Source organism: Strix aluco, chromosome 7 (genome assembly GCF_031877795.1).
Source record: "Strix aluco isolate bStrAlu1 chromosome 7, bStrAlu1.hap1, whole genome shotgun sequence".
Classification (NCBI taxonomy): domain Eukaryota; kingdom Metazoa; phylum Chordata; class Aves; order Strigiformes; family Strigidae; genus Strix; species Strix aluco.
Window position 1 is genome coordinate 25,967,254 of NC_133937.1, and position 19,772 is coordinate 25,987,025.

General features: G+C 47.5%; 1 protein-coding gene across 1 annotated transcript in view; it reads right to left on the minus strand.

Annotated features, from left to right (window-relative positions):
* LCOR (ligand dependent nuclear receptor corepressor) overlaps positions 1–5,103 on the minus strand; it is a 61,414-nt gene extending 56,311 nt beyond the window's left edge. Inside the window, exon 1 of the mRNA XM_074831094.1 lies at positions 5,009–5,103. Coding sequence (XP_074687195.1) covers positions 5,009–5,101 — 93 coding nt within the window. The 5' untranslated portion in view covers positions 5,102–5,103. The remainder of the gene's footprint in view (positions 1–5,008) is intronic.
* Between the last annotated feature and the right edge of the window lie 14,669 nt (positions 5,104–19,772).

Consider the following 19,772-nt stretch of genomic DNA (forward strand, 5'->3'; position numbering starts at 1 on the left):
CCATCCTTCCATGCACATTTAAAAGTAAAGCTAAATATCAAGCTGTAAATTTCACTCCTTACAACTAAGGATTTTTATTTTTAAGTGACAGCTGCCTCCATTTTTTTCCTGGCATAACTTTGTCGTAAAAGGGTAATTCTCCCTCCCTGTATCCATCCTGCCAACAGGCAAAAATGTTTGTGTGTAGACCAGATCTTCCGGAACAAGCCTTCAGATACTATACTGTAAAGTTTCTGTATAATGGATATATGTTAATAAAAAATGCTGCAAGCTGCATCTACATTACATACAGGTTGAAACAAGGCAAATAGTACCACTTGCACATTTGCTAGGGACATGGCTGGGGGCATAGCTGAAACCGATACTAGTTTAGAATAGCCCTACATTTAAACTTTTACTTTAGCACTTACTTTAACTTGCTTTCTATTATTATTTTTCATCAACGTCACGGCTATAATAAGCTTTCGCATTTTGGAACAAAGAAATACAATCTGCCCTTTGAACTAAAACTACGTTAAACATCCAGAGACTCAAGCCTACTTCCAAAACAATGAAATAACACAGCTAACTGTTCAGAAGCAGCAGCTAATTCGTATCATATACAGGCTGGAACTAAGCAATAAGCAAGATAAGAAAATGTAATAAAGATTTCGGAATTATTCAACTGTTATACACCTTCTCTTGATTAATATTAGCTTTCAATACTTCCTGATGTATCATATTTCTTCCACAGGATCCACACTTTAGTCCTAAGTATCTAAGGTCACAGAAGACCACCACTATTCAAGAAATTAGTACACAGAAACAGATCAGGTACTTAGGTTACAGTATTTCACCAGCAGCAATTATTTTTTTTAAAAAAAGAAATTACTTCAGCTTATTTTGACAGCTTAAGAGTAAAATCAACAGCTAAGCAGCATTTCAGTGAAACGCTGACAGCTCAAGACGACTGGAAATCTTATATGAATGTTACAGGTTTTCCTTTTAAATCATCATTTTGCTCCCAAAACTAGGGATCACTGCTATAGAGAACCAATACATATCCTCCCTGCCCCCGCCCCCCCAACACAGGCTGTAATTCAGTCAGGGAGTCTCTAAGAGTACAGCTAATATTTAACAAAGGGCCAAGCATCACCAGCTAGTAGAAATGCATGCTACCACCTCAAACCATCACTCCAGTAACCGCACAGCATTACAACGCTATTACTGCCTGTATAAAAGGTGACAGGAGGGTTTCAGGGATCTGTGGGTTCTCTCCTCCCTCAAACTCTCCATTCCTTAGCTGATCTGATCTCATCAACCATTTCCCATCCAGCAAGCGTCTGAACAGCAAGTGACCGGAGGCTGGGAGAGGGGAAAAAAAAAAAAAAATTAAAAAAATAAAATCATCACATACATTTGTCTCTAGGTATCTGGTTTTGGCCACTGAGAAAGATGCTAACACTCAAGACTGGTACAGAGAATACATATGTCAGCATCAAATAGTTATCATCTTGCATACCAGGTCTCTAGAATCAAAGTCCTACACTGGCATCAAGACACCGTGCACCACTCCTGGCTACCCTCCTACGCTGTGGTTCAACAGCCCCATGCATCTCACTGCAAAGAGAGCTTAGACACCCCTTCTCCACACTTTCCTCCACCTCCGGGCCTCAGCATGCTGCCCCCTCAGTTGCACCACTGCATCAACAGAAATGCTCACAGAGCTGTCCCCCACCAGCAGCAGCACCTCCCTCCCTCCCTCCAAAAAAGGGGCTTGAAATGCATGACAAGAAAGGAAGGTTTAAGCCAGATCAGTTCCCCGAGCCACCTCCCACAAAAAGCTGCGCTGGCACAACCGAAGGTGCAACTCTGACAGTTCAAGACGATCTGTATCTTTCTTGCTGCCTTCTCACTCTTCCTTTCCACAGCTATGCATTCTCACCCTCTTCCCTGTGCTAGCACTGGTATTTGCTTGACCCAACAGTAAGCCAGTTCAGGGAGCTATACCAGCAGAAAACTACTCTACTCCCTCCAAAAGATGATGTTTTCTGCTAGCATAGCTACCCTGAATTTGCTCCCTGTGGGCAAAGGTGGTCAGTCCTTCGGCCCTCCTGTGTTTTTGCTCCCCTTGAAAGCACCAAACTTAGTTTGACAAACTGTCACGAAACCACAGTCCAAAAGAGCAGCCTGCTGCAGAAGCAAGAAACAAGAGGGGAAAGTGAATTACTTAAGCCATTTTTATTGCCAAATACACTCGTTCAAACCACAGGCTTTATTTTTTCTGACTACCGCACTGGGTATGACTTTTCAGGGAATGATGCTAACACAGAGAATCCCACACACCTCAGATTTACTTTCAGAACTAAATATGAATGGGTATTTCTGAACTAACAAGAAGGATTTTCCCATACTCTGCCTCCCCATATTTATCTATCAGTATTTATTACAGGAATAAATTCTTTGAGACTTCTACAAACGGCCATGGTGAAACATAATGCTACATTGTTTAACAGGTCAACTTCCAAATCTCAAGGAACATTGTCAAAATTCACTTTAAAAGACAACAGAGATGGATTTGGGGCAAGGTGCTAAGATCACTGCATAATTTCAGCTGTACATCCCGGGCTAGTGCAATAAACCTTTTATAATTGTGTGAGAAAATACCAAACCAAAAAAGATAACACATTTACATGACCCAACAATTTATGCAAGATTCATACTAGGAACAGGGCAGGTCCCGAGATCTCATAAAGTTGATCAATTTGAGGTTGAAACTATTTATGACATAGTGCCATCAAGATAAAAGTCACATAGCACTGTTAAACTTTGGACTTTTTTTTTAAATGGTTTTGTACTTTACCTCCAAAAAATCCCAGTGTTTAACAGTGTTCACAATATCTTTTGTTAAATACACACAGAGGGACTTTCACAAAGGGAAATCTTTTGGAGGAACAAAACATATATCAAATTTAAGCATGAGGAAGAGATATGGAAGGGATAGAGGAGAAAGCAACTTCTCCAGGAGCTGGCAATTTAAATGGCTTTAGGGAAGTGGAACAGGGTGTGTATGACTGGGGGTGGCGGGGGGTGGTGGTGTTTGTTTTAAGTTTTAGCACTTAGGGTTGCTAAGAACTTTAATAACGTAGCGTTTTCCTTGAGTCTGTAGATAGCACAGACTTCTCTAGCTACCAAAAATTTTCCCAAAGAGCAGCATAATGAACAGACACAATTCTTGCATTTCACCCCAACACAAGATCTTGAACAGCAGCTTTAAAATTGTCCTTTCCCCCCCACCCGCCCCTTCCTTTTCCTTCCCCCCGCCCCACATTTACTCCTCACAGCTATCTGGTTAAACGCTGAGCAGCAGGACAGCTCCACTGGAAGACTGAAGGGCCCAACGACAAAGCAGCAGGGATCGAGAGGAAGACAAGATGACATGCTGCAAGTAGGGAGTTTAGAAAGGACTAGAACAGGTGATCCCCAGGAGATGAGAAAAGGAAATAGGAGTAAAATAAATCTGGTTCAAGCAGAGGTGGAAGCCAACAAAATGTTCCTAACGTAGCAAAGCACGACTCAAAACCCCATAAACTGGATCTAGAAGCATCACTAATCGGTTGGAAAGAAAACCCAGCACTTTTGTGTAAAGGCTGAGTTTCTCAGCAACATATTGCCCTTGAATCACTTTATGCTTAAACAAGTTAATTGCTCGTATTAATCTGGGGTTATAAAAGCGCATGCTTTTATATTACAGAAATTTAAACATTTAGATGAAGCCAAAAATATACATGGCAGCAGTTACACCTCCTGGTGTAACCAAAAATGGTGTTTCAAATCCCTGATAATGAACTAGGATGCTGAGCTAACTGACAATAAGAGGTTTAACTCTGCACACAAGGAACTAAAGTGAATCTGTGAATGTTATTACAGATTACCTACGCTGAGCAGTCACTAGCAGATTATGGCCATATTTGCATATTTAAAAATAAATTGAGGATTTGTGCTCAATTAAAAGGAGGAGGCCAAACAAGAAGAGACATACCAGTGTTCTGGTTAGAGATTTTTAAGATTACTCTGGAAGTTCACAGTCTACTGTTGTCAAACCTATTTTACTATCTTTGCAGACATGCACCAAATTCCTGGCCTAGAGCTGGCGGTTATGTGTATTTTGGGACCCATAGAAAAAGCCTCGATTTCTCACTAGGGAAAGAGAAAAGGGAAAAATCTGTATTTTGAACGGAAAAAGTTACTCGCGATGCGAGGGCGTCGGGGACTTCTTTTTCAAAAACCCCAAATATTCGATTGCAAGGAGCCTGCATAACAACAAACGCGCACAAGAGAAGAGGGAAAAAAAAAAAAAAAAAAGGGTGGAGGGGGAGAAGAAGAGAAAAGCAATCACACATCCTTTTAACCCCCGCGGCCCCGCTCCGGATTCACGGCGTCAATCCGGCACCCCGATCCACAACTTTCCGCCGGCCCCGCCGCCGTGCTCCCCGCCTCCCCGAGCCTCCCCCCGCGGCTTCTCCCGCTGGGGCGCGGGGCGGGCGCGCCGCCGCCGGCTCCGCGGCCTCCCTCCCTCCTTCCCTCCCTCCCGCCTCGGCTCACGGCGGCGGGCCGGGGGCAGGCTGGGCCGGGCCGGGCTCGCTTCCCGCGGCGGCGGATGGGCAGTGACAGGCGGGCCGCTCCCCGCCGGCGGGCGCGGCCCCGGCCCCGCCGTAAACAAGTTTGAAGGGGCCGCGGCCGGGCCGGGCGGGGAGGAGCGGGCGCGGCGCTGACAGGGGCCGCACAAAAGGGCAGGGCAGGACCCCCCCTCCCGGCGAAGGGCGGGGCCCGGCCCGGCGCCGCTCGCCTCACGGCGGCCCGCGGCAGCGGGTGGCTGGGGGGGGCGGGCCCGCAGGCCGCGGCGCCGCTCGCCTCACGGGCCGCCCGCCTCCCCCCACCCCCGCCGCCGCCGCCGCCCGGTGGAGCCTCCCCCCACCGCCACCGGGCCCGGCCCGGCCTCCCCGCCGCGCCGCCGTCCCTCACCTACACAGTGAATGAGCTTGTGTCGCCACGAATCGAGCTGGTGGCGGACGCCGCGCCTCTCGATGGAGCACTGCTGCCGCCCGCACGGGCTCGCCATCTTCTGGGCGGCGGGCGGGGGTGGGGGTGGGGGCGGCGGCGGGCACGGCCAGGGGGGCAGGGACGGGAAGGAAGGGCCGCGCGCCGCGCCGCGCCACGCCCACCCGCGTCAGCGCCCGCCTCGCGCCCGCCACGCAGGCGCCGCCGGGACGCGCCACGCCCCGCCCCGCCCCGCCGCCTGCCCCTTCCCGCCGCGCGCATGCGCCCGCGCCGCGGCCTCCCGCCCCCCCCCCCCGCCACCTGCCCGCACGTGCGGCGCCGCCGCACCCGCCCGCTGGGGGGCGCTGTGTCCGCCCCACACCCGCCGCCTTCCCTCAGGGCGCGGGGCGGCGCGGCCCGGGGCTGCACCCCGGCGGGAGCCGTACTCCGGCCCGGCCGGGAGGCTGCGGTCCAGCGGGAGCTGCCGCCCCCGAGCAGCTGTCCCTCCCCTGGGGGAATGACGCACCCCAGAGGGGTCACTGCCCCTGAGGGGACATCCCACCCCTGAGGGATCACCGTCCCCTGAGGAAGGAGACATCCCACCCCTGAGTGACTGTCCCTCAGGGAGCATCCCCCCTAGATGGGTCACTGTCCCATCCCACCCCTGAGGGGGCCACATACTTTCCTGTCAGGAAGAGTTGAAATCTCCGCGTCTGCTCCACAGTGTAGTTTAAAACACCAGGTCTATCGGTGGCCATGAGGAAAACGAAAGTCACTCGGCTGCAGCAGCTAAAAGGCCTCCCCGTACTGATCCGGCAGTGACAGCTCCCTGGCACAGGCACCTCCTGTGTTTTAGCGGTATCCATTTACCCTTTACGCCACAAGAACAAAGACCTTCCTCCAGCGTAAGCTCAGACCTAAGGGGGTTGATGATGCAATAACTATTTCTGATGGCAAGCGGTGAGCGCAGTGACAGGCAAAGGAAGGCGTGGTACTGCCTGGTGCCTGTGCAGGAGGAAAAACATCTGTAAGCTCAGGGGATGAGCTTGGAAAGGTGAAATGTGTTACCCCAAACCCTGCTGCAAGGCCAGAGACGAAGCCCAGGAGTCGTGGCCTTTATTCCCTCATCCTAACCACTGGAGTCATTACCCTCACCTTGCCAAGCCACAGGTGGTTAGGGAGTTTGAAAGGCAGAAGGGTCAAAGCTGGCTGTATACAAACATGGTAGTAGGATGTCCCAGATAAGATACTTCCCATGGAGACAGGGAAGTGTTTAAGCTGCTGTTCAGGTGCAGTTGCAGTAAGCCAGCTGTCCTATTGAAAGGGAGCTCCAAGAGGCACAGAGCAGGCTCTTGGGGCATGTAGGTAGGAGAGCAATGAGCCTGTCCTACAAAAGAAGACCAGGACAGCTTGGTTTGGCTAGTCCAGCGAAAGAAAGCAAAACCAAGGTGTGATTGCTCTGGTGGTGTACTGGAGAAGCTCTAGTGGGGAAAGAGTGTAAATTCCAAGGGCAGAGCTATCTAAAGCCCAACTGATGGTAGTATAAGGACAGATTACTAATTGGCTCTTAATACCCTCGTGGAGAAAGTCAGAGGATGGTTTCTAACTGTAGGAGGTGGAACTTCCCAGCAGACAGCAACCAGAGTAGCAAGAGGCGAAAGCCTGTTTCAAAATGTAGTTTCCTTGTGAAGAGGGCAACATGAAGCTTGTTTTCATGAGCAGAGCAGACAGATTTAGTGACCAGGGAATCCCAGTCCTGATTTGAAAGCCATTAGCGGTGGAAAGAAGGAAAGCATGACCTATGGAGAATTTCTCTGCTACAAACAGCAGGAAAGCTCCTTGGGCAGCTCTGTTCAGGTATGATCCCCTTAGCTGCACCTCACTCCAGTTGTAAGTGATATCCTGGTCTTCGTTCCACCCATTTTTCAGTGTGATGAGCCATTGGAATCTACATGTCTTCATTTCCAGACTCCATATGTTGGCAGCGGGTCATCTTCCTTCCACTCAAAGTCCAGACATGCCTCTTGCTAGAGCCAGTTCAAAAGTCTGTTAGGCACTGTACTAACCACAGAAGAAGTACTTCTTCCTGAGAGGTAGATGATTTAAACAAAAGGATTGCAACATGAATACTCCAGACTCCAGCAGCGAACTTCTGTCTGCAGTCTGGATGGTAGCTAGAACAGCAGGTGGACAAGCTGCTAGAGAGACTAATGGTTGCTGAATTTGCATCTTATCAGGCCAGATACACCAGGACTAGTGCCTGCCCACTGTGGTCTTCACAAGAGCCTTTCTGCAAATTCTTCCTTGCAAAATTCTTCTCTTGCTCCAATATGCACAAAATAAACTTTATGGTGGTGAGCTTGCTGGCAGCATGGCTACTGGCCATCAAGCTGTCCTATTTCCTTGGGTTTTCTGCACTCAGTTTGCATCCCTGCTGTGACAGACAACTGCATCATATGATGCTGGTCTTAAATGTATCAATCTCAATTTCAGAGCAAGTTTGGTTTCTTGCTACCGCTAACTACTTTCAGGAGGCTTCCCCCAAATTTCCCTTCCCTAGTGGCTGCAGACCCACTCCTCGCATACCGGCAGCTCGTGTTCCCCAATCCACTTACACCCGGGCAGTGCTGAAATGCCCTTTTAAGCATCTTTTCTCCCTGGCCTGCCCCTAACACACTTCTGTGCACAGCCCCCATATGGCCCTCCTTTTTCTAGGGTGGACAAGTTAAATTTCCATAGTTCCTCCTTCTGTGACAGTTTGACTATTGCCCAGATGGTATTAGCTGTCCTTCAGCATGCCTGATCAGTTTTGAACACACTCTTCTGTAGCAAGCATGAACAGAATTAGGTATGCTTTTCCACAAAGCGCACCTGCCCTCTGGAGAAAGTACCTTGCCTGAAAGTCACATCCTACAACTTTGACTCATGAGCCTTGGTGGCTTTAACTCTTCTGGTTGTGCCCTGCAGCTCTATCATCTGCCCTGAGGCTGGAGGTTAGCACTCCCACGGCAGAGCTAGCAGGAAGGAAGCATGTGCTGGCTAGCACATCTTGCTGTGGCTATACTATCTCTAATCTTGAGCCCCAGCAATTATTAATAGAGAATTCCAGTTTTGCTGTTCTGTTTTTTTGCAATCCTCTGTTCCTAGACTGATGTTTGGATAGCAAACTCCTTGAGATAGCCCCATGTTTCTATTCTGTGTTGGTGCAGCACCTACGAAAAGGCTTCTGATCTCTGACTGGGACATGTATGAGAATTAATACATTTTCCAAACCCTGCTGCCCCCACGGGCTTAATCACAGACTGTTAGCAAGGTAAGTGCCAACAATTTGGATTTCTTACCCACCACCAAAGCAGAGAGGAAGAGGATGAGGAAAGCATGAACCAGAGGATCCAGTACATAAGGCAGGAGAAAGTGCTTGAGAGCTAGAGGAAGGGAACGGTCCTGTAATCTAAATAACAGTTTAATTCCACAGGCCTCCTGTGGGGAAGGGCAAACAGAGGGTCGAGGTCCAGTTAAAAAAAGGGCAGAAACATCTGGAATTGTTAGCCAAAATTTTTGTGTTCAGAGGGATGGAGGAGAAGGGTGTAAAGAACAGTGGGACTGACCTCAGGAGACCTGTCAAGAGCGACCACTCAGTGAGCAGTCCCTACTATACCAAGGCAAGGGCTGACTTGATCCCAGAATTAGGCTTGACCAGGTCTGATACACAGAGTTTGCACCATGCTGCCATCAACACCATCAGACTGTTTTGTTCAAACCAAAGTGGATCCACCATTTTCTTGGCCAACACCTTGGCCTCAGCAGCCATTCCTCCGCTCACTCCTGCAAACACTTCAGCACAAACTCTCTAGATGGGACAGAGCTTCAGCCTCCCCCCGCTTCCCCACCAGCCATGAGACTTGCTACAGTGGGAGCGTTGTTTTTCCCTCGTTTCACAGTGGCTCCCCTTTGATGTTAATTGTTTGCAGGCAAAGCTTAGTGGAGAGCGTAGCTGTTCTCTGGTTCATCTGCTGGTTACTACTGAGCTGCCCAGACCAGTGGAGAAAATGCTTTGATGTTAATGAGCTGCAGACAATTTCACTTAACACCAAGCAGGGCCTGGCATCTCAGAGGTAAGACTTTCAAGGCAGATTCTACAGCAAGTCTCTCCAACATCCGTTTTGCCATAGGAACAAAAAATACTCAGAAAGACATTGGAGCAGAAAGCTGTCTTCTCACCCAATTTTGCACCACATCCAGTATCATTACAGCCCCAGAGATGCCAGAGGCAGGGAAATAGCGGGAATAAAAAATGGCCCCATTGAATTGCATGGCCTTTATGGGATTTAGTGGAAGCATGATTTACCCCCTCACCCCACAAACTGCCTGTCTCTCTGGTCCTGCAGTACAAATACACAGAAGTGGGAGAAAAGGATGGACTGTAAATTGCTGATTTGCAAGAGACTGGTTCCTGTGCGGCTGGTGCTTGAGGCAACCCCTCTCTGAAAGTGGCACTTTCTCCACCAGCACAGCAGATGTCTGAACAAAATGGGCCAGCTGCAGTGAAGTGAGACTTGCATAGGCAGCCTTGGACTATCCTCTTTCTTAAGTGGATATGCCAGCAAAACACTCTTCTGTAGATCTGCTACAGGCAGCAGCACAGTGCCAAGTGCTTGCAAACCTACAGGTTAGCTATGGGTCCCCTCAGGGATGGGGTATAAAGCAGCAGCTTCCCCAGCTTCAATCAGCCTTTGCCATGGACCCCAGACAAGGAGGTTGTGACTCCTCCCTAGGGTAGCACCTCACATGCTCAAGGGAGAACCCAGATTAGGCAGAGCTCTTGCTGTGGGGAGATGGTGTGGGAAGCAGGCAAAGGTGAGAAAGAAATCTGCCCAGTGGAAATGTGAGGTACCGCAGTCTCAGGGAGCCAGCATTGAATCATGAGTACGAACAAAGACAAGTGAGAAAAAAGGCACAAATTCAATTCTGTAACCCTCTACCAGTCATCAGCAAAGTATATTTACCATATCACACAAACTCTGCTTCTATCCACACACTGTGAGTTTTTGAATGAAGAAACAAGTGACCCAGTCCTCTGGGGAGCCCCCAGCTAAGCAAAACCAAACACAGACTACGTCCCATCAAGTAGAGCAACAAATGAGACCTTACTGAAGGTTAAGGAGAAACATGCCTTCTTCTGAGGTATGCAGCTTAATTCCAATATATTGCCTTTGTTAAATGATTTATAGTAACAAGAGAGAGATATTATCGTCTCAGTTTTCTTGCCAGGACAGGATTGTTCCCTGTAGCAAACCTTGGATTACAAAGTCAAAATATTGCAAGCCAAGACCAAATGTGTGTCCCAGGCCCGTGCAGGGAGGAGCTCACATAAACGTGTGTACTCCATCCTACACTGAAAGAAAACCTAATAAGGTAGATTTTTTTTTTTTTCCTGAAATTAAGAAAGAAAAAGCGACCATCACAGAGGAGACCATGACTGATCACAGGCCAAGGAGACAACACTGCAGTCTGGAAAGTCTACCCAAATCAATGGGAAGACATGAAACTAACCTTTGACAAGGCATTTGGCACTTGCTGTGCAGCAAAACTCACTCCCCAAAGTCACTCCATCCAAGCAAAGGTCATGGCCTGTGTTTTGACGCTGTGGATACAACTGTACATCCTGCAAGAGGTGTGACTGGCTGAAGAGAGGGGGTCAAGTTGAGGATAGCACAGAGTGACACTCACCATGATCCACAGATAGTGGGAAGGGAAACATTGTGACCTACACCACTGGGCAGTAAGTCTGCAAACCACTGTGGAGTGCGCATGGGATGGTTGAAGAGGGCAGCAACTGGATCCCTCTTCCAGAGGGTTTTATTGTCACGTGCAATAGCAGCTTCACTAGAGATGGACAGACTATCAGCCTGAAAGCAAGGGAGATATTCATTAAGTTTGGTATGGATTTCAGTGCACGAGGCAATGTGTGGACAGTAATTGTAATATTAATGTAAATAGAAAGCAATAGATTTGGAAGATGGACAGGAATAATCTGGGGTTTACAGCAGGGAGTTTATCCCCATTAAAGGAACAGGAAAGCTGGAGGGTTGAATAAATGGACTAGAAAAGATCACCTTTGTAATAAAAGAAAGGGTGCGTGCAGCAAGGTGAACAGTAGGTCAACTTGTAACTGTTTCAAGGGGATGAGGAAACATTCACCTGAAACCAGGACAGAGCGGAGTTGTCTGCAGCAAATATGACTTGAGGTAGTTCTTTTATCTTTATCAGAGGCTAAATGTATATAACGCTATACCTGCAAAAGTCTCAGGATGGGTTTAAAAACAAATAAAAAAATCAAGAATGGGGATACTGTAGGAAGATAATAGATAAAGCCTTTCATTTACACACAGATGCCTTCCAAATCCAAATAAATACATACAAAACCCTCAAGATGAGAGCTGCTGATGAATACAACACTGAATATTTTTCCACTTGGGATGTGTCCACAGGGTTTTGCAACTGCCCTTAGCAAAGCAAAGCATGGGATTGCAAGATCTCTTTTCCTTAGACTGTTGCTGGGGCTGCATCTGGCACCCATCACGACCCAAAGAAAAGCAGACTTGGTTCAGCTCTGCATGCTTTGCTCCAGTGCTGCTGTCCCTTGCACATCTGAGCATATCTTCTCTGCATGACACTTACATTCACACGAGGCAGCACGGTTGGTCATACCCGTGTGTGATTGATGAACCATTTTGCTGCTAAAGGAACAGATAACTGCTGGGTTCTGCTTTTCCTCCACTCAAGGGGAGAGTATCTTTCGTCTATGCCACTGCTGACTGTCAGGAAATTTGCAGGAACTTGATCAACTTTGGTCTGATTCAATCAAATTTGCAAGATTGGTGGCAATCGCAGTATAGTTGCAAAGCTCTTAGCAGGGTGATTAGCAGACAACACAGTCTTGTGAGTGTCAGTTCATTAAGGAGCTTGCCCAAAACTATAAATGCTACAGAAACAGGAAGCAACAAAACGTTAACTCAACCAAGCATGCGGGTAGCTCAGAGGAAGGCCTGGTCCGTCCTAGAGACCAGGAGAGAAGCAAGGAGAACAGGCAGTTGCACCTTTCAAGCTTTCCACACCAGCAACCTGACAGGTTCAGTGTCACCAGAATGAAGGATGCAAAGAGTTTGAACCTTAAGTTGCTCATGAAAGAGCCCCAAACCTAATATACTACGACAATAAAGGCAGTGCTCAAGAATGGCTTCAGATATTGGTGTCCTGCACTCACAGCCACGTTCAAAACTACGCTCAATGTTAAATGTGCTTGTGGTCAGTGTGAAGGCACAGAGAGATGCCTGAGGCTCAGTGACAAATGACTACTTACGATAGCACTTGCCCAAGAACTTTAAGGACTTTCAAATATGAAACCACTGAATTATTTGATTCAGTGTACAACCTTCTGCTTAAACTGGCCTTGGTAATCAAGAAGTGAAAAGTGGCAAATGTAGTGCCAGTCTCTGAATCGAGATTGAGGAAATTAGGGAATGATTACCAAGAACTCCAGTATGGGTATAAAAAGGTGAATGTCTTTATACACAATAAGCTGACCTTAACCAGCAATGACCATAAAATGCTTCTTGCCATGACAGAAGATGGGGGGAGCACATGCAGCCAGAAAATATCTTTGCCCTTCTCCAAGGTGATAAAAGTTTTCTTTTCAGTTACAAATGTACATTCAGCAAACTGAAAAAGGAGCTGGTAAAGGAAGACATTTTCATGGAGCAAAGCCCAGAGCTAGACATTGAACGTGTGAATTTTATTTTAAAAAAGCAACAACAACAACAAAAAACCCGAGCCAATGTAAGATCTTGTCTCATTTCAGTAGGAAGATGATTGCCAGAGCAGCAGCTCAAGACATGAAGCTGCAGAAAATGATTCAGGCTACTAGCATGGTATTTGTACAGGTTCCAGAGAGGAAAAGCGAGAAGAGGAAAAGAAAAGGAAAAAAGCCTGAGATATTGTTTAAACTACCAGAGAACCATTGTGTATTGACATGTGTCTAAGTAATACTGAGCATATACTATTGACCACCTGATTAGGATAGTGGAATGAAAAACAGCTGGAGGACTTTAAGAGGTTGTCAGGGGAGAAAACATAATGATAATGGGAGATATTAATTATCCCCATATAAACTGGGTAGATACCATGTCAAAGAATGATGCAAAGACTGTATTTTTAGCCCTAATAAATGAATAGTTCTTAGAATGACCACTCAGAGGAGCCAAGTGGAGGCTGAACTCTTGATTTAGTCACAAGTAGTACACAGGAGGGAGCTTGAAATGCAATAGTGAACCGTCGCTTTGTCATAATGAACACAATGTGCTCAAATCCGGTATTACCGCAGGAGACGAAAAAAAGTACACTGCAGTGCAATGTAACTTAAAAAGGAGATGAGTATATTCTCATTCAAAATGAAATAAGTATAAAAGTCAGGAGAATAATTAAAAATTTTAAAGTAGCGGATGAAAGGACAAAATGCTTGCAATGACATTGAGACCCTGTATTTAAAGCTTTAAATATGCCATCACTCAAAATATGCTAACAAGAACAAAAAAAGATATCTCCAAGTCTGGCACAGTTAAACAGCTGAGCAAAAAAGACATTTAGAAGTAAAAAGACATCCTTCAAAAAGTATAAGTTATGGCCAAAGAAGAAATATAGAAAATCCGAAATTCTGCCAAGTTAAATAAAAAAAAAACACCCCAAAAAGCCCAATCCATTTAGGCCAGCCAAAATAGTTTTTGAACAACAGCTTGCTAAAAACATGAAGATTACTAATACAAACATGTTTTACACAGTAGGAGGAAGCCTACAGGGAATCAAAGGCCCAACAGCAAGCTTTAAGGGAAGAACAGTCAAGAAAAATGACCTTAACCAGAGTCTACTGTCACCACACACAGTTGTGCACATCCAAACATTTTTTTGCTAGGTATTGAGTATCCTGCACCACTCCGCAGGCAGCAGCAGTTTAACAGGAATGGGTATATGTATAATTTCTACTGAAGTTTGGGTCCAGCCTTGTAATTGCCTCACTCTATTATGTGCCTTCCAGCAGGCTGAAGAAAATACTGCTGAAATAATAATAAGGTGGTGACTGATGGTTTCAGACCGGATTTCAGTCCCTGTTAACTTACAGACATTTCGTTAACAGATGACTCTGAAGTGAATAGTCAAATGGGAAGCACTGAGGTCTGAGGAATTAGCCACTAGTCAAAGCACCACGACAGAGAGGAAGCAAAGACAAAACTGAGCCCAGCTTGTGGTTCTGAGAGGGGTTATTGCTTCACCAACCTTGCTCTCACAGGGAGATGTTTAAAGATGTTGATAGAGATGGGGATTAGGAGAACAGCTGTCCAGAGCAGTAAGTGGTGTTGGCTGCTGTCACCTCTTTCCCTGGTTGCTATTGGCACTCCAGAGATCCTGTCCTGCTCTGACCTATTCCTTTTATCCAGGCCATTAATAGCATTGCCTTCTCTGGAGTCTGCCTCCACCAGCATCCGGAGGACTCTGACTTATTCATTTTCCTCCAGTGGCAGCTACAATTCACAACCAGATACATCCTGCAGGTCTCTTCACTCACACAAGATTGTAGGTATCGCTCACTCTTGTCCACTGGTGAAAATGGACCAGAGTGGGGTCTAACTGTCCGGTAGCCAGGCTTCAAAGACTATAAAAGCCCAAGTATAGTCTGAACTAGTTTCTCATGCATTGTACCATGTGTTTCCCCACAGGTTATGATCTTCTGCTATACGCTTAATGTGAATTTTTTTCTACCAATAAAGTACTTTGCCTACATGCTAAGTGCAACCCCAGGTCTTGGAAGTTCTGATACACAGACATTACCCACTCTGCACATCTCCATTGCACAACACTGTAAATGTTGTGTGCACTTCAAGAGGCCTTTGATGAACTACAGACATCTTGCTTGCTAGGCTTACCAGGCCATTTGAACAATGCTGGCAAGCATGTCCACTCTTGGGTTGCATGACTAGAGCTAGAAAACCTGTTTTCTAAACCTGTGCAGCATTGCTCTAGCGAACAAGTGGTATTCAGGAATCCCTTTGCCCCCAGGTACTTGAAGGAGAGCTGCTTTATTTAGGGACAAGTTCCAACTGTCTCTAGGTAACAGAGAAAATGTATTTTCTGCTGCTTCTCTACATACTTCCTGCCTCTAAAAATAAGCTATTTAAAGATGCAATTTCCAATACTCACCAGTTCACCTGGGAACAGAACTTGTACGCAATATTGATATCGTACACAATTTCACAACCTTGTCACTCACCCATTGACTAAGCCTTCTAGCCACACTCAATTTACCTTCCTTAGCGTTTTCACGTGGACTTTTGGGTCTCCCTTGAATTAAGCTGGGAGGTGTTAAATCCATTTGTCCTAGCAGCGTTATCTCCTAAGGCTCAGTTGTCACCTAACTAGAATCTTCTGAGGTTAAACTAGAAACACCATCCTTTATCTCCCTCACCCATTCCCGGTACAAGTTCTTCTCCTTCTAAGATGTTGTGACAGCCTGCAGCCACTGATTTTTGTAGGCTTCTCCCCAAGTTCTGCTATTTGCAGTGGTCACATCAGGCAAGGCAGAATCTTGGCAGACTGGCAATACGATGAGCCAGAGGATGGTGCACCCCAGCGTGTGTTGGGATGCTCAGCAGAGGCGAGCGTGCCACCTGGAAGGAAGCCGCAGAGATAAGCAGGTGTGGAAGCTGGCTGGGAGCACCCAGTCAGTAGGAGAGCAGGAAGCTGTGAGGCACTGCTAATAAAACAGGTCATTGTAAGGGCATTAAAGGGGGTGACATGGATAAGATGCGACCTGAGGAGGTGTGAGAAAGGCTGGTAAAAAGGGCCCTGCACAGGTATTCTCAGAGATTGGCTACAGACACCCCAGATGCAACCTTGAGTATAAACTGTGCTATCTCTAAGGCTATGAGAAGAATAAAGAGTAGAAATTGTGCAATTATAGGAGCCTTTAATTTCCCCGTGAATGCCAGGCAATAAACAGCGCCAGAATAACAGGGCTCAAGTATCTTCTGACAAGACAGAAAGCAAATTTCCTTATTGATTCATTGTAACACAAAACACAACATTATTCCAACATGGTTGTAGTGAATGGTGAGATTGCTCTATCAGTCAGGCAACAGACCTGCGGGGAGGAGCAGGCACCCAATGTAGGCAGAGCTGGCAAGGAGAGGCGTGGAGGAAGAGGAAACACGAGCCACCCCTGGTCAAAACACAAAAGTGGGGTTTACTTTGTTTCAGTAAAGGTGATTAGGGGAACACAGGGAGCGATGAGATACCTAATGAAACAGGAAGAGGGCAACAGAAATTACACTTAGATGAGGCTGCCAGTTTCTTAGACTAAGGCACTCAATTCAGAGTTAAGGATGATGCACTACAAACCAGGAGAAACTGCTGATGAGTCCCAAGGTTGGTAAGGAGATACAGGAGAAACTGCCTAAGCCGCATCAAAAACAAGCATGACCAGACTGCAGGAAGGATATTAACCACGTATCTTGGGAATAAATTTAGGTTAGCAAATCCGTTGGTAATTTCAGAAGAGACAAGTGCAAGCTCCCAAAATGCAGAGGCAGCACAGGGTTGGGAAGGGCTGCAAGTGCTGAGAGAAGTAGTTCCTCACAGAGGAAGAAGGGGACCTTGACCTTGTCAAGGGATGGGGGAAGCAGAGTGAAATATAAAAGCAGAAAGGGCAAACTTAAACACTTGAGGACCAGCAGTAAGGATATTTGCTATAAACTGATGAAATGGAGGCACCGAAGGATTAAAAAGACCTTACTGCACTGAAGGATGAATGTGAAGCAGCAGCGTGATGTTTCTGTGAAAAAGGAATGGCATGATGCTAGGATGCATCAGACAAGTTATTTTTAGCAGAGACAGAAACATTGCCATTGCGCAAGGCATTGTGAGACTTATTCCAGAATATCCTTGTAGCTCTGCATCCAGGAAGGATAAATTTCCACTGCACAGAGAAAAACTGTTTGGGTACATCAACAAACAAGCACCAGCTGATGAAGATCTACCAGAGGAGCTTAGCTTATTCTGGCCAGACAGAGGCTGAGAGGGGGCAAAAGTATTTCTGAAGAACCACTGAAAGAAAATTGTAAATAAGAAAATGTTAAGAAAATCTTTAGGACATACAACAATGGCACAAAATAATGAATAAGCTTAGATGGTGAATTGGAGAGTTTCTAGCCCTGCCAGGAGTGAAATTCTGGACCAGCCTTCCAAGAAGGGTAATGGGGCAGAGAAGCCCAGGTCAATTGAATGTACAGTTTGATAAAAGCTGCCTCTGTAAACTTCTAAATGGAGGAGACCCGGAGATGGGCAGTTCAGCACAGGACATAGCTCCTGGCTGGCCAGGGAGTCAGCAGTGCTAAGACTGTTGAGAGGAGCTGCTGCTTCAACCTTAGGCTTCCAGGTCTCTGCCGGTCACTGTGAAGATGAAGAATAAACAGTTTCCCCCTTAATTTGCTTCTATGAGTACTGAGGTTTTCTTTCTTCCGGGGCACTAAAGACAAGCTCTGGGACTCATGCATTGGTGCTCCCAGCATTACAGTCCCAGAGGTCTGCTCACACATTAGGCTTAACGCTATTGCCAGATTAGGGTCAGGAGGGAATTTTCCTGGATTGATAAAAATATTGTGGTTGCAATTTTTTTGTGTGGTTTGGGGTTTTTCTGTTTTCCTTTAGGTTTGGGGTTTTTTTTGCACTTCTCCAAGTTCACGTCTGTTTTCTAGATCCTAGGTAATTTTTCCCTCAGATTCTCTGCCATCACCAGGCTGCAGATCTGATGGGCCCTTAATATCCCTGCTTGCTTCCTGTGGCATGTTACAGCTGCAGCTTTTTTGCTGAGGAGTCAGGAAGCATTTGCAGCAGCTGGTTTGTGGGGGGAGCGGAGCAGGTGTCCGGTTTAGAGGCACCAGCAGAACATTCGTTGCACCTTTACTCACAACTGCAGGACACTTGGCTACGGGGTGACCCTAGAGGACTGCCCCAGTGTGAACACAAGTACATGTGATAACTGCAAAAGCAGCTCTAAGAGAGAACATGGGAATTAACCCAGGCTCTCGGCTGTACAAGCACAGATTTAAAGCACGCACACCCACTGGCTGGCCTCCAGGGCTTTCTTGCAGGCAGGCGGGGACTTGGGATGAGGGATGTATAAGAGAGCAGAGAAGGTGTGAGGGAGGGAGCCCCGAACCTGCAGGCTCTGCATGTCATAAGGGGTCGAGTGTCTCTCCCAGCTCTCAGGGGCCCCTCTGAGCCCACATTTCCAGTGATCCCAGCACCAAACTCCCATGGCCCCCCTCTGCAGGTACCCTGAAGCTGGGTACCCCTGTGAGGCTCCCAGTGCAGGAAGCCTAGGCTGGGGGGGCGCAGTCATGACACAGCAGCAGCCCCTGCTTTGGGTCAGGACCTCCGAGCTCTTGGATGTGCGGAGTCAGTCTGAATCTCAAGGACCGGTGGTCCCAAGGAAGGCAATGGGTGCAAACAGCGAGGAGCATTGCAAAGCCAGGTTCATGCGTGGCACCTCTCCCCACAGCGGTCCCTGTCAGCTTTAAGGATGAGCACACTCAACATCTTAAGTTGGATCTTAAGTGTGGAAAAAGCACACCCACCTCATGGCAATGTGGGTGCTCAGCACCTAGCAGCATCCAACTCCAAGGTCCCAGAATAACCTTTCCTGAGGATAAGGGGCTCTGCTGTTGCTAGGGAAATGTTGAGCTCTGCAAAGCTGAGGACAAGGGCTGTGCAGCCTCCAGCCCCGGGCAGAGGTGTGCAAGGAGTGCTGCTGTCAGACTCTCCTGCTGCCCCACTGCCTCTTGCACATGGGGTCCAAACCAGCTTATGGACAGAACACAGGCCCCCCATCTTCCAGGTTTTAACCACAACGAAAGACCACTCTGAATGCCCTTCTACCTGCTTTCTAGCTTGGAGATCATGTTCAGGACATACTCATGCAAGAGGGAATGAGAAGGGAAAGGGAGGAGAAAGGTGTGAAATCAGCATCAGTTCCTTGGAATTTTGTTCCAGCAGAAAGGCAAAGATGCCAGGGCCTGGTGCAGGGAGGGTTAGGGACAACCACAAGAGAGTGGAATCTGCAGCAGGAACAGAAGGAGAAAGGAAGAGAAATGGAGTGAAAACCCAAGCTCCGCTTAGTGACCTCTGAGAAAACACCCCCTATGTAGTCCCCAGCCACAGGCTACTACAACTCAGAGCAGAGCCACTCATGCAGGCAGTGAAGGATGCCAAAGGATGCTGCGACTTGTAGGAGGAAGGTTGGCTGTCCTACACACACCGTGTGCCTTGGGTGAAGTGGATTTGTTTCTAAGAGACTCTCCCCAGGAGCTGGGGTCCCTACAAAGCTCCATCTCTGCTCCTCACCTCTGGCAGGGGAAACCCCCACGGGTTGCCAGCAGGACAAAGGCTGTACATGAGCTGCAGCCCCAGCCTCTTCCAAAGGGCGCCTGTGAGGCGAAGGGGACTCTTCTGGGCCAGTGATAGGGCCACCAGCAGGACTTACCTATTGGTGTGCGCAGAGGAGAGCCAAGGCACAGCTCTGCTTAGGAGTTCCAGGTCCAAACTCCCAAAGCGGGTGGTCTGCAGCACAGCAGGGTGGTCTGTCTGGCACGGGGGAGGCACACAAAGCTGCCTGCCATCGAGCCAGAGGCCATCCACGCATGCAA